This window comes from Rhinolophus sinicus, linkage group LG13, assembly GCF_036562045.2.
Source record: "Rhinolophus sinicus isolate RSC01 linkage group LG13, ASM3656204v1, whole genome shotgun sequence".
NCBI classification, from domain to species: domain Eukaryota; kingdom Metazoa; phylum Chordata; class Mammalia; order Chiroptera; family Rhinolophidae; genus Rhinolophus; species Rhinolophus sinicus.
In genome coordinates, this window is record NC_133762.1 from 17,182,456 (window position 1) to 17,196,042 (window position 13,587).

Sequence of the window (13,587 nt, forward strand, 5' to 3'; positions counted from 1 at the left end):
GGACACCGGTACAGCGCAGAGCTGAACCTGCTTGTCCTCCCTGTAGTGAAATCTGAGGTCAAGAATCTAACATGCAAACTGGCTGTAAACTGGGGAGCCCCTTGGAGACTCAACAGAGCGTGTGCAAAGCAGCACCCTCAGGAATACTGGAGTCCAGGGCTCCAGTGGGGGGGGACAGCTGCTGCAGAAGGCGAGGCCACACACAAAACTCAGGAAGCCCAGGAGGACCGCCCCAAGAACCCAGAGCCCCTCTGAGGGTTGCTGGTGGGGCTTTGGGGCCAGCTGCAGGGTCGACTGGACCCCAGCCCGTGTAAGGGCTTCAGGCGGGTGGCCTCACTCGCTGGCTCCGCTTTTTATATCTCGGGTCTCACAACCTAAGCCCGCACGTGCCTCCTGGGGGCAGTATCACCCCCGCTGCTGCCCACGTGACTTCCCGGGCTCGCCCCGCCCCCGCCACAGCCCCGCCCACGCCGCGCGATGCAGGGGCCCCGGCGCGAGATCCGTCCTAGCGGGCGGCGGCGCGCAGGCGCAGTGCGTGGCGGCCGTCGGCGCTCCCGGCCTTCCCCGCGCGCGCTGACGTCGCGCAGCCTCGTCGCCGCCGTCGCCGCCGCCGCCGCTGCCGCCGCTGCCGCCATTGGAGTCGCCCCTCGTCCGTGCGTCCGGTCCCTGCTCGGCGTCCCGCGCCGCGCCCCACGAGCGGCCCGCGCTCTCAGCAGCCGCCGCCGCCACCCGGCCGGCGCCCGGGGAGGAGGCAGCCGGCCCGGGGCCGCGAGAGCGCGGGTGACAGGCCCGGCCTCGCGGGAGGCCCGAGCCGGCGGGCGCCCCGGCCCCGCGCCGCGCCGCCTGTTCATGAAGCATGTCGGCCACCAGCGTGGACCCCCAGGTAGCGGGCCGGGCCGGGGCCGCGGGGCCGGGGTCGCGGGGCCGGGGTCGCGTGTGAGCGCGGGGCCTGTTCGCGCCGGAGCGCGCCCCCCGCCCGGGCGGCGTTCCGGTAAATAACTTTGTATTTCCTTTCCCTCGGGTTGTGTCCGCTCACACGTCCCGGCTTGCGACGATGCAGAGAACAAAAGGACAAGATAATAAAGGTAAGCGAAGCCGCACGTTCTGCAGGCCCTGGGTGGACGGGGAGCAGGAGGCCGCTGCGAAAGCGGACCATGTGGGGCGCGGACGCTCTAGGGAGCAGCATCCGGTACCGGAAACTTCTTCCTCTGCTTTGGGGACATGAAACTTTAGGTGGTGACATTTGGGGAGAGGCGACAGGTCGGAAACGGGGACTTTCAAGGAGACGTAAATGGGTAGAGTAACCGGAAGATGGTTGATTGGATGGAGGCAGGGAGGGAGGCCGAGGGCCCGTGACCTTCCTGCCTGCGCCCCAGGTGTCGGGCTGGCTGGTGGGAGAAGGGCCTGCCCTTGGCCCTGTAAGCTAGCTCCCCGCCCCGGCGGTCACAGCCCTGCTTGCTAAGTCCCTCATCGTCGCTCCTGATACTCTGGCTTGGGATAAACCCCCAGAACTCACTCTGGTGAGAAGCTGTGACACTTCGTGTTTACTTGGGAGACTGTTTTTAACCAGTGTGTGTGTTACAGGGGTGTAACCAAATATGGTTAGTCGTGTTTTAAGATTGGAAAAGGCCCAGCACTTTATTTACCTCTCCTTTCATTTCCTGGCTGAGCATCGTAATGGTGGAAAATAAGTGGCGAGCCAGATAATGATGAGTTCAGAAACATCATCAGTTACAGCCTTTTCCCTGTTACCCTGGCTGAGGGCTGCCTGGTCTTCTCTCCTCCACATACAGTTGGGCTTCTGGAAGCGCCATCCTCTGGCGTACATATGGACCACTCCATCTTTGCCAAAGCCCAGTTACAAGGTCCTGGCGTTATTTTGTCTGCACCTCTGTGTCGTCAACATCTACTACATTATGATGAAATCCTTATCAAAAACATAATATTGAAAGTTCTGTGTTGCCATCCTAATCAGTCGTATAAATAGATGTTCCATACTGATTGTGTCCATTTTTAAGTTAAAAGCAGATTCCACTAGAAATTGATGGGCATAGACTTTATGACCTTTAATTTCCATGCTTAAAAGTAATTTCTAAAAATTCAAACATAATGTCTGTTTGTACTATTTGTTCCAGTACAAAATGGTTCTTTGCATCAGAAGGATACAGTTCATGACAATGAGTTTGAGCCCTACCTTTCTGGACAGTCAAACCAGGTGAGTTTATTTGTTTCTAATGTAACATTTTTACATTACGTAGTTTTGACCGAGTTTTGCAGTCCATCTCTGCTGTGCTGTGTCTCACTTTATTATCCTAAATAACAAAGAAGCAGACTGTAAAACACTAGAAATAATAGAAAGATTGCTAATGAAGACGGGCTTTGCGTTGAATGAGGATGTGAGTGCAGTGAAGCTGGCTTCTCTCTGGAAGGAACTAGCAGGTGGCCTGGCTGGCGTGCAGGCCGAACTCTAGGTGGCCTCGGCGTTGGGGGGTCGGAGTGCACTGTCTGGGATGGAGTGGAGACGCAGGTAGTTCCCGGATGCTCCCTGATGAGTTATTTTTGCTCTGGACGGTTGGACTTGTGGTCTAGGAGAGCAGCTACGATCCGGACTCTGGAGCCCGACCCTGCCTTGGATTTGAGTCTTAACCCCACCACTGACTGACGCGTGATGCTCCTGAGATTGCTTGCCCTCTGTGCCTGTTCCCTTTTCTATAAAAGAGTGGTGAATCCTCATGGAATTTTGGGGGAGTGACGTTAGATGGTGCACGTAAAGCTCGGAGATGGGACCTGGTACAGGCCCGATGCTCTGTGGTCGCCTGATTTCTTGGGTATCTCCAGATTTCCCAGCCTTGGCACTGTGGACATTGGGACTGAAACATTTTTTGTTTTGTGTGTTGTGGGATCTTTAGCATCCTCCCTGGCCTTCAACCACAACGTGCCGTTAGTAACTGCCCCCCATGTGACAACCAAAAGTGTCTTGGCAGGTGTCCTCTGGGGGCTAAATTAATTGCCTTGGTTAAAACCACTGGGCTAGCTGGAGTTTAGGTTTACGTGTAATATCTGCCACTTTTAAAGTGCACTGTGCTTGTTTGCTTTGGAATAAAAGCAGGCTTTGCCCCTCCCTGGTGTGGAATAGAGCCAGTCTGCCTCTTTTCTCGCTCACCTGCCCTTCTCCAAAGTGTCCTAGAACTTGTCTTCATCCTCCTCCCTTCCTCGCCTGGCACACAGGCGGCAATGGGGACCCTGAGAATTCCCCACCACCACCACCACCACCACCACCACCACCGTGGGGATGGGCTTCACCATAGGAAACGGCAGGAAGTTAAATGGACGCAATGTTTTTGACTATCTGATGTTTTTTTAGATCATTTGACTACTATAGCAGTATTGTGTACTAATTTTAACCAAAAGTGGGGGTGGTTTCACTACACTTGTGTCAGTGAACAGCCTGGAAGCGGCCCTTTTGTTCTGCGTGTTAGAGGCGTGCTTTCCAGCAAGATGGTCACCAGCACTTAAGGGTGAACCCAGGCTCTGGGTTGAGAACATTGCCCAGAAACGCCCGCCCAGCCAGCCGCTGTCGAGGGTAGGCGGCAGATCACCTGGAGCGCGCTTCGTGTCATAGATGAGGAACCCGGGCCCCCCGAGGCCTGTCTGCCCAGCGGGGTGGGGCGGGTGGTAGTGCAGAGCCAGGCACAGAGCAGGCCCCTGCTGTCCGTCCCTGTGTGTGTCATCACCTATTCCCAGGGCCACGCTGCGGGGCTGCCCCTGCAGTCAAGACTCACCGGAAGTGTTGCTGCTTCCATTTGGGCTCTGCTGGCGAGTCCCTGTAGGAAGGTGCCCTCTGCCCTTCAGCCCCAGTTCTCAGGTTAAGTGAGAGAAGGTGTGGCCGGAAGCGGGAAAGTCACAGTCCTGTCACTGCGTGCAGTGCTTAGCGTGAAGGGACACGTCTGTACACTTGCCCTCGCACGCGCACATCTGTGGAGACGGCTGTATCCGTCGGCCCGGCTGCTTTCCTTTCTAATGCCCACACTTGCGGTGGGTGGGCAGGAGGCCACCGGCTCTGTTGTTCTGTGAGGCCTGACCAGGTGGGCGACTTGGAGAACACCTGCCTGTGCTGCGCTGTCGGGGGGCTGTCACCCTCCAAAGCCACTGGTGCACACTTTCCCGCGAGTTGCCCCGGGGCCCCTTCTGTGACTTGAAGTAACGGTGGTCAGTTTTGGGGAAATGATGGGGGGAGGGAGAGCTCCAGGGAGAAGTGGGCGCTGGCTGAGGGGCTCTGATAGGGCTGTGTTGTCCTTCCCGCCTTCCCCGTTCTCTTGTTTTCAGAAAGGTGAGGACACGCCGAAATGACCCAGAGAAGTCCCTCTGAAGCTGCGGTAGGTGCCGCTGGCCGACGACCAGGCCGTGCCCAGGCTGGGGCAGGCCGGGCGGTGTGGGCAGCCAGGGAATTGACCGGGACACCTGTGTCCACACGCAGTACTCACTGTCACACTCACGGGTTTGCTCAGTCACCTCGGGCAGGGACGACTGGAAGTGAACTGTTTCCCTCTAACGGTTCAGCTGTGTCCCAGGTGTAACAGGAAACGCTCCCTTTCTCGGGAAGTCCCGTAGACCTGTGGCGGCTCCAGGCCGGTCACTGCGACTCGTTCCAGCCTGTGCTGAAGCTTTCTCGTAGAGCCACGCTGGTTCCCACGCTGTGACAGGCTTCAGCTCCGCTGGGGGCAGCGCCCCTGGAAATGCTGGGCGGGGCCCAGGAGCTGAGGACACTGTCCATTGCCATGTGTGTGGCAAGCATCCCTCACATGTCACCTTCTGTGCTGTCTGGCCTCAGTTGTCACCCAGGCTTTCTGTCACTTTGAGGTGGTTTTCTTCACCCAGCAGCACAAAGCCAGGCCAGACGGATGTCTCGTAAGGGTATGTGCTCCAGGGGAAGAAACGGGGAGAGAGAGCTGGCTTCTGGTTGCCCCGGGCGCTGGCTGGCGGGGACAGGGGAGCGCGTCTTGTCGTTGCGTGAAAGCTTTGGCTTCCCTAAAACGGGGTGCCTCACAGTAGACTTCCACCCTGAGATTCAGCTGGTGGGACCCAGTGGCATCTCGACACACTTACTGTGAAGTTGCTCACAGCTGCGCTCCTCAAGGCAGGAAGCAAATGCAGAAGTTGGTGGGTGTCAGAAGCTGCGGTCTCATGTGTGCCCTGCATGTGACCTGTGGGTGACCTGCCAGCAGCACAGGAGCTGAAATCGCAGCCTTGAGCATAGGAAAGCAGGCAGGGCTTGTCGGAGGAGCCCCTGGGCTCTGCTGGTTTCCTGGGTCTGTGTCACTTTGTCACTGTTTGCATAATTGCTCTTAATGTTTGTATATTTTCCCTTTTTGAGTAAGTGCTTCTCAGCGTGTTCCAGAAATGTTTTCCTTGTGCCTCTGAAGAGTCCTTCCGTTCCTCCCTCCAGTCCCTGCCCTTGGTCACTAATGGCTGAGTCACTTTATTGTTTGTGAAACTGAAAGCTTTTGAGTAATGTCAGGATTCTTGCCTTCTCGGAAAAACCACTATAGGAAGCAAACATTTCCACTTGAAACGGTTCTTGTCATTCAGAATGAGAGCTTCTTTCTTTTTTTAATGTGGTTCAATTTTAGTAAGTATGAGAAACTCTTAATTCTAGAATAGATTCATTGATTTATTGTGCTTTACCGTGTGGTTTTCCAAAGGAAAGGATCAAGGGGTAGTAGTCACTGTTCGAAATTGTTTTGTTTGGCGTGCCCACCTGTTCCCCAATTTTTCTTAGTCACCAGTACACGCCCCCAGAGTCCAGTGCTTGGGATGTCGTCTTTAAGGTCAGGAGACGGATCCTGCCTTGAAGACCTGATGCAGTGTCGCCTGTGAAAGCGTCAGAACAAGATGGGGTGGTGGGTCTTCTCACTTAAAGACAGGTGGGGGTTGGGGTGGGAGGTTCTTAGCTGACGCCCTCTGTGTAGAACTTTCTGGTTATTTGGGGGATGTGGGGACTTAAGAAACCAGAAAACAGCATCGTAGGCAGGAGAGCTCGTTTGCCCTGCTCCTGTTTTCCTTGCAGCCTTAGAGGGGCGTCCTCTCCCCACACTTCCTCTCCAGCACCCCCACTGGACACACTCCCCGGACACTATTTCCGTTACCTCCTCAGACTGGCCTGGGGTGAGGGCCCAGGTCTGACCAGAGCCCCTGGGTGAGTCTTTCCCGTCTGAAACCCACACCTGGAGACCTTTGGAGTCCCTGAGTTGAGGCCCTGCCACCTTAAATCCCTCTGAGGTTGTGGCCGCCACACACAGAGTGCTTCCTCTGGGTGAAGCAGCTGGACCCGCAGGGCCTGTGTGCTGCCAGGCTCGCTGGGAGGCAGAGCCTAGGGCTGTGCCCAGGCAGCCATGGGGTGGGGGTGGCCTGGCCCATTTGGACTCCTGTACGGCGGGCTGTCGGGAGAGGCGTGTGGAAGGGTGTCTGAAGCGGCCCTGACGGGCAAGGGGTCCTGTGGGTTGAAAGTGGGAAAGGCTGCTTCCCTTGGGCAAGCTCACATCCATCTGTGGGGCAAAGCCTCAGCCCTGCACGGCCCTGCCTGTCGGCAGAAACACCTGACCACCTCTTTGCAGCTGTTCTCACGTCGGAGCTGCCTGTGCTCTCGTAGACGTCACTGCCGGCCGGGCAGGCTGAGCCGTGGGCTGGGCTCTGCTGGATGGGCTGCTTCTCAGTGGTGAAGCGGAGGGGCTGCTGCCAGCACTGCTGTCCAGTCAGTGTAGAGTGGCCAGACTTAGTCACTCGACTGGACTCCAGGCCACAGCAGGGGGTGCTCTGCATGTGGGGATGTCCCCTGGGCCGCAGCCCCTGGGCCTTTTACTCCCACTTCCAGCGTTTCCGCTGGGGCTGGGGTGCTGTCTCATTTCCCACCAGCCTGCACTTGCACGTGGGCAGGTGGTGGTTGTTTTTAGTGGTCTGACTGAGAGCTGTCTAACTGTGTTCACCTGTTGTTTCCGCAGAGTAACAGTTACCCCTCCATGGCCGACCCCTACCTGTCCAGCTATTACCCACCGTCCATCGGATTCCCTTACTCCGTCAGTGAGGCGCCGTGGTCTACCGGAGGGGACCCCCCCATCCCGTACCTCACCACCTATGGACAGCTCAGCAACGGGGACCACCATTTCATGCACGACGCTGTGTTCGGGCAGCCCGGGGGCCTGGGGAACAACATCTATCAGCACAGGTTTAATTTTTTCCCCGAAAACCCTGCCTTCTCGGCCTGGGGGACAAGTGGGTCTCAGGGCCAGCAGGCCCAGAGTCCAGCTTACGGGAGCAGCTACACCTACCCCCCGAGCTCCCTGGGCGGCACGATGGTGGACGGGCAGACCGGCTTCCACAGCGACACACTCAGCAAAGCTCCCGGGATGAACAGCCTGGAGCAGGGCATGGTCGGCCTGAAGATCGGCGACGTCACCGCCTCTGCCGTCAAGACGGGGGGCTCAGTGGTCAGCAGTGTGGCCATGACTGGCATGCTCTCTGGCAACGGTGGGACAAACGTAAACATGTCGGTGTCGAAGCCAACGTCCTGGGCCGCCATCGCCAGCAAACCAGCAAAGCCGCAGCCGAAAATGAAAGCCAAGAGCGGACCTGTGCTTGGGGGTGTGCTGCCCCCTCCTCCTATAAAGCATAACATGGACATCGGCACCTGGGATAACAAGGGGCCCGTGCCCAAGGCCCCAGCCCCCCCCCACGTGCCGGCCCCCCAGCCGGCCCCCCAGCCCCCACCGCGCGTGCCGCCTCTGCCCACTCAGGCCCCCACGCTGGCCCAGCCACAGTATCAGAGCCCTCAGCAGCCGCCCCCCACCCGCTGGGTGGCCCCACGCAACAGGAGTGCAGCGTTTGGGCAGAGTGCAGGCACCGGGGGCGACAGTCACTGTGCGGGCAGCACCCAGCCTGGCGGCACCGCGGGCGTGGAGTGCCACCCCGTCCTGGAGAAGCTGAAGGCGGCGCACAGCTACAACCCCGAGGGGTTCGACTGGGACCTGCGCAGCGGGCGCGTGTTCATCATAAAGAGCTACTCGGAGGACGACGTGCACCGCTCCATCAAGTACTCCATCTGGTGCAGCACCGAGCACGGCAACAAGCGCCTGGACGGCGCCTTCCGCGCCCTGGGCAGCCGCGGGCCCGTCTACCTGCTGTTCAGCGTCAACGGCAGCGGCCACTTCTGCGGCGTGGCGGAGATGAAGTCGCCCGTGGACTATGGCACGAGCGCGGGGGTCTGGTCTCAGGACAAGTGGAAGGGCAAGTTTGACGTGAAGTGGATTTTCGTCAAGGACGTGCCCAACAACCAGCTGCGGCACATCCGGCTGGAGAACAACGACAACAAGCCGGTCACCAACTCGCGCGACACGCAGGAGGTGCCCCTGGAGAAAGCCAAGCAAGTGCTGCGGATCATCGCCTCCTACAAGCACACCACGTCCATCTTCGACGACTTCTCCCACTACGAGAAGCGCCAGGAGGAGGAGGACGTGGCTCGCAAGGTGGGTCTGGGTGGGGGCGGCGGGGGCCCAGCGTGCTCACAGGCGCGGCCCCTGGTGACAGGCGGCTCAGGGGTCGTCGCCGCCCGACCTCAGCCTGTCTCGGGTTCTAGGAAAGGGTGGTTGGACCACAGAGCACATCCTCTTAGGAAGAACTTAGGGTAACTCCCGCTTTGCTTTTCTAGCACAAGGCTTCCTCGTCTTTGTCATGTCAGGGGCACTGCCCTCAGCTGTTGGGAAGTGCTGGTCTGCAGGTCATTGCTTACCTCTTCTCTGGAAAGCCGTGTCCTCAGGTTTTGGGAAGTTGACCTGCTTCACTTGGGTGGAAAGCGTGGGGCAGGTAGATGCAGACGTAACAGCACCGTGGGCATCTGTGGCCCACAGCGGTCTGAGACGCTGAGCCTGAGCTGTCCAGCCCGGTGGAGAACGGGCTCAGGGGCCTGCACACTGGCCAGAAACAGTGACGGACAGACATGCGTGACACACCGGAAAGAGTTCACCCGGAGGTTGTCTCCCGTGCTTGGTTTGTTTTTAAACGTCCTTGGTTTCGTGAAACGTCAATTGATAATACACGGCTTTTCCGTCCTTTTGCGGCTCTGTGTCAAAGGAAGAGTCGCACATCCGTGCCCGTCAAGTGTCCTGAAGCATTTGTAGCAGAAGGGCGTGTAAACGGGGCCTGTGGAGGACGCTTAGTCCTGTGGGCAGTTGTAAGTGACACACAGTGACAGCCTGGCTTTGCACACTTTGAAAACAGGTCGCTCTGCTTCACTCTTGTGTGGAAAAGAAAAGGGCTTGTCGTTGCATTACTGCCGTCCTACAGTTTAGGTCTAGGTACGGCGTAAACACCAAAGTACATGCAGTCGCCAACTTTGCGGCTTGGACCACGCACCCTGACGCTGGCAGTTGGCTGTGTCGTTTGTCGTCAGTGCTGGGACACGTGGCTCTTTTCCTAACGCTCATGGGTTCTGATGCTGGTGGCAAGCCCCTCACTTGCCCGGCGTCTTCACGGTGCTGATGTCCTGAGCTTGCACTGTAGCAGCCAGGGCCTCGGGTGACTGGCGAGGCTGCTGACGGGAAGTGGAAACCGGCAGTCGGACTGCGCGTGGCCTGGGGCCGTTCCTGCAGCTATTTCAGCAGGCGTTTGAAATTCCCCCAGAACAATAACACGTGCGTTGTCCTCCCCTCTCGCTTCCCAGACGCCTCACTGGGCGTCCTCAGAAGGCGCCCCAGGAAAGACTGCCGCCTCCCAAGCTCGTGCCCACCGTGCCCCAGGCCCAGGCAGTCAGTGCTGACTCCGCTGTGAAGAGTAACCGGCGGGAGCCCCCACTGCCCACTGTTGTAGAATTCAGACCGCGCTGAGCTCACATGGGGGCTCGGCATGGTCTCCCAGGACGAGGGCCCCAGGGCGCCCGTGGTCGTGGCCGTGAGTGCGTTCAGGAGCGCGCCGTGCTCTGAAGGGTGGACATGCTGACAGGAGGTGAGGCAGGAGCTCCCAGACGCGAGCTTGCTGGGGGCCGCCTGGGCAGTTGGCATAGGATGTCTAGGAACTACCCGCCTTTGTGAGCAAGATGCAGGTGCCATTGGGTAGGACTGCTGTCCTGCCCTCTCCTCAGCTAAGGTTGGGCAATGCTGCTTCCTGAGGGCAGACCAAGTCCTGGAGCTGTGCAGCTTGTAGCTGTGGCAGTCACTCCTTGGGGCGCTTCAGAGAGCGCAGTGACAGTCAAGGAAGGGTCCTCCTACCTACTGGCCTGGAGCCCTGGCCCGGGGTCTCTGCACAGACTGGCCAGGAACTGGGGAGACGGGCTGGGATGTGTTGAGGACTTTCTCTAGCGTGAGCTGTGCTTCCTTTGTGAAGTCGGGGGTTTTTAAGAACACGAGGTGAACCCCGCAGTTGTTGGTCGTGGAAGGGAGCGGGGCGCAGGGCCTGTCGCCCTCCGAGGTGCTCCGGCAGTACCACCAGAGGCCGGCGCCTTCCTGGGAGAGGCGGCGCCTGGATTCTTCCCTGGAGAACACAGTACAGAGCTGCTGGCTTTGCCGTGTGGAATTCAGGGCCGGGAGGGGACATGGACCTTACAGCGGTGCTGTCCCTTCAGGCCTGGGAGCTGCTGTGACAGCTGCAGGGGCCTCTGAAGTGGAGGGCGTGGGGAGAGGACGTAACCCAAAGACACGTCCACTCCAGTTGTAGCACACGGGAGAGTTACCCTTTGTCTGCTAATCCCACACTGGGACTTGTCACTGAGCAGCCCCGCACAGCATCGTCCTTCACTGGCTCCGTCCTGTGGGACGGGCGGGTGGAGGTGGGCAAGCGTCCCCACGTCCCCAGCTCAGTGCAGTCGCAGCGCTGTGAGGCAACCTACCAACGAGAAAGGGAAGCTGAGCGGGGAGCCACGGCTGCTCAGACTGCCCGGGCAGGCAGGCAGTTCTCCTTCGGGCGGGGACACCGCTGCCGAGGAGCCCGGCTGGAGCAGGTGGGTGCTGGTCAGAGGGAAGTGCCCAGTGCTGCCTGGTGTGGCGGGGCCCCCTGGGCAGCCTGACACCTCACTTTTGGGGGAATTTCCGCACGTTCACTCCATGTGTTAAGCTTTTTTCCTGTTTGTTTTTGCAGGAACGACAGAATCGAAACAAACAATGAGGACCTGCCTTTTCTTTCATGATCTAATGTTTGAGACACGGCATCGAAGGAAGCGTGCTCGGTGCTGTCCTGGTTCAGCCCCGCTCCTGCATCTCTGCGTTCTGTGGTCTCCTTTTGCCCAGAGGGAACCTGGGTATTTTCCTATGTATTATAGTATTGTAGAACTCACTAATAAAGGAGAATGGTTTTTGTCAGCCTGTCAGTCAGATTGCATAACGCGCAATTGAAATCTCTAAAAACAAAAAACCTAATACATCCCAAAGATTTTTTTGATTTTGGCAGAGATTATGTTCTCATTCTTATTTGCAGTCATGTGACGTCTTCATGAGCCCGACGTCTCACCCCTTACTGCTTCATGGTGAACACAACAGGCCATAAGTTGTTTTGTTATGCAGTGTATTCTCTTAAAATACGTCTCTTAGAAATGCCGAAATCAAGAGGTGAAGTGTCTCACCTTGTTTGGCTGGTTTGCCATTTTTATCATCCGCTATCTGTCTGAAATGCTGATCTGCCCATTTGGGTTTTTTACCGACAGAAAGCTAAGTTTTCGTTTTCCAATTTTGCTCCACACTGTTTCCTCCCGCAGCCCCACGCTCCCGGGGCAGGCGCTGTGTCTGGAGGGACGCTGACAGGCCCTGGCGTGCGGCTGGTGCAGGTCCAGTGGCCCTGCGCCCTCGCTGTGTGCACGGCGTTTTAGTCCCGCTCTCTTCACTGGAGAAGGCTGATGCCGTTTTTGTTTCTATGCCAAGAATCTGAGCTTTAACGAGTAGGATCTGATGGCAGGCAGTGTGATGGTTGGTGCTGCCCGCTGTAAATTTCACCGTGTGTCTCAGTCTGTTTTTCCTGTTGAATGGGTGAAAAAAGCAAAAACAACCCTTTTAGAAACTGAACTTGCTGTCACGCTTTGTGGAGTGGGGACCGTGGGGGACCTCGCGTCACCTGCTGCATGGAAACAGTGCTCGAGCTGTCACTCCAGCGCCCGGGCCATGCGGAAGGCAGGTCCTCCCGGAACCATTTACTCCGGAAGCCCCTCTGAGGTCAAGTTGAAGCTGTGTTCTTTAGACTTGTATTTAGAGCGCGCCCCTCTGAGCTGTTGCTGCTGGCGGAGTCACGGACATCGGACCCCTTTTCCTCCAGGAGAACACAAGCCTTAATAAACGACACCTATTGAGCAAGCCTGGCGTCGTGCATCCTTCTCCCCGGTGGGGCGTTTCTAGCTGCAAAGCCAGCGGCAGAGTCACCGCTCTGAGCCCGTGGGTGCCCGCTGCAGTGACCGGTGCCCCTCAGACGGAGCTGTGCCTGCACTTGCTCCTTGTCTGTGCTGAACAGGCAGAGGAACTTCTTACAGGCCCAGTTCTAACCCAGAATTTGTAGGTTTCCCAGCATTTCTCTGTAGCCTCCAGACAAGCAGCAAAGCTGGCGGAATTCAGCTGGAGCACCTGGCGCCCGGCCCTGTCACTGCCCGCTCACCCACTGCGCTCCACCTGCCCCCAGCCCCTCCCGCTGCGGCCGCCCTCTGGAGGGGTCAGCGTGCACGTCCTCACATGGCTTTCCCTTTGGGGTAGAGTTTATAGACATGCATAGATGGTGGCAGAGTTGTGACAAGTGTGAGAGAAAGACCCGGGTCACCAACATTCCAGGGAACCCTTGTGCCCTTTCTCAGGCGGTGACGCTGGAGATGCCACAACGGACGTGGGAGGCACGTCCTGCCGCCAGCAGCTCAGGCGGTGCCCTGCCGCCTGGCCGTGGTCTGTAGACGTGCTCACAGCTGCTGCTGTGACCTCCTGCGAGAAGAAGACCCGTGTTTGCTGGCCCTTGTCTTACATGTGTGATCACTGGGCTCCTTGAACAGTGCGTGGCTCCTGGCTGGTAAGGTGACAGGCCGAGGGGGACACTGGGAGGCACTGCACGAGGCCATGGCTTGACCCCCCACTGAGTCACAGCAACAGGGTTGGGGCTTCCACGGGTGTGGGAGGAAGGCCGTGGGCTGGTGACAAGGAACAGAGGCAGGTTGGCACCTGGGTCTGTGACTGGCATGTACTGAGTCCCTACGTGTCACCTGCTCTGAAGGCTCCTGGGCTGCCTCGCTTGCCTCCCAGGCTTGCCGGGGCGCTCGGTCTCCAGCAGCTAAGTACTTCAGAGGAAAGAGGGCTCCATTTTAAACGTGTGCCAGGCTCTGCTTGTGAGGCTGCCCGTTGTACCCCCCAAAGCCATCTGGTCGGCCTTTCTGTCCCTCTGTCCCACCCAAAAGCACGCCATGTTAGGGTTCTTAAGTTCCATGAATGCCAGCAGCCTGTGATGCTCTTTGAGGTCCCGCTGGCTCTAGAAGTTCTTGGAGGGTCTGACTGGAATTGTGCAGATAGCACCCCTAGGCTGGCTGCTGTGTCACCTGCTGAGTCCACAGGCCCCTCAGCGCCAGGGTTAAGTGTCCCGCAACGG

General features: G+C 58.2%; 1 protein-coding gene across 4 annotated transcripts; it reads left to right on the plus strand.

The window, feature by feature from the left end:
• Positions 1-574: 574 nt before the first annotated feature.
• Positions 575-12,323, plus strand: YTHDF1 (YTH N6-methyladenosine RNA binding protein F1). 4 transcript variants are annotated; one of them, XM_074318151.1, is made up of 5 exons: positions 575-883; positions 1,061-1,085; positions 2,136-2,215; positions 6,999-8,519; positions 11,122-12,323. In XM_074318151.1, exons 1-5 carry the CDS (start codon positions 857-859, stop codon positions 11,146-11,148), a joined length of 1,680 nt encoding a protein of 559 aa, XP_074174252.1. In that variant the 5' UTR covers positions 575-856; the 3' UTR covers positions 11,149-12,323. The 4 variants fall into 4 exon arrangements, with proteins under 4 accessions (XP_074174252.1, XP_074174254.1, XP_074174253.1 ...); XM_074318153.1 differs by lacking the exon at positions 575-883 and adding an exon at positions 4,327-4,376 and having other exon boundaries at positions 893-1,085; XM_074318152.1 differs by lacking the exons at positions 575-883; positions 1,061-1,085 and adding an exon at positions 1,102-1,865.
• Positions 12,324-13,587: the final 1,264 nt, after the last annotated feature.

Excerpts from the sequence above, each read along its gene's own strand:
- YTHDF1 (XM_074318151.1), top strand. The coding sequence starts at position 857 with ATGTCGGCCACCAGCGTGGACCCCCAG. Across the intron at positions 884-1,060 it reads CCACCAGCGTGGACCCCCAG|AGAACAAAAGGACAAGATAA; the intron begins GTAGCGGGCCGG and ends GCGACGATGCAG. Across the intron at positions 8,520-11,121 it reads AGGAGGACGTGGCTCGCAAG|GAACGACAGAATCGAAACAA; the intron begins GTGGGTCTGGGT and ends TTGTTTTTGCAG.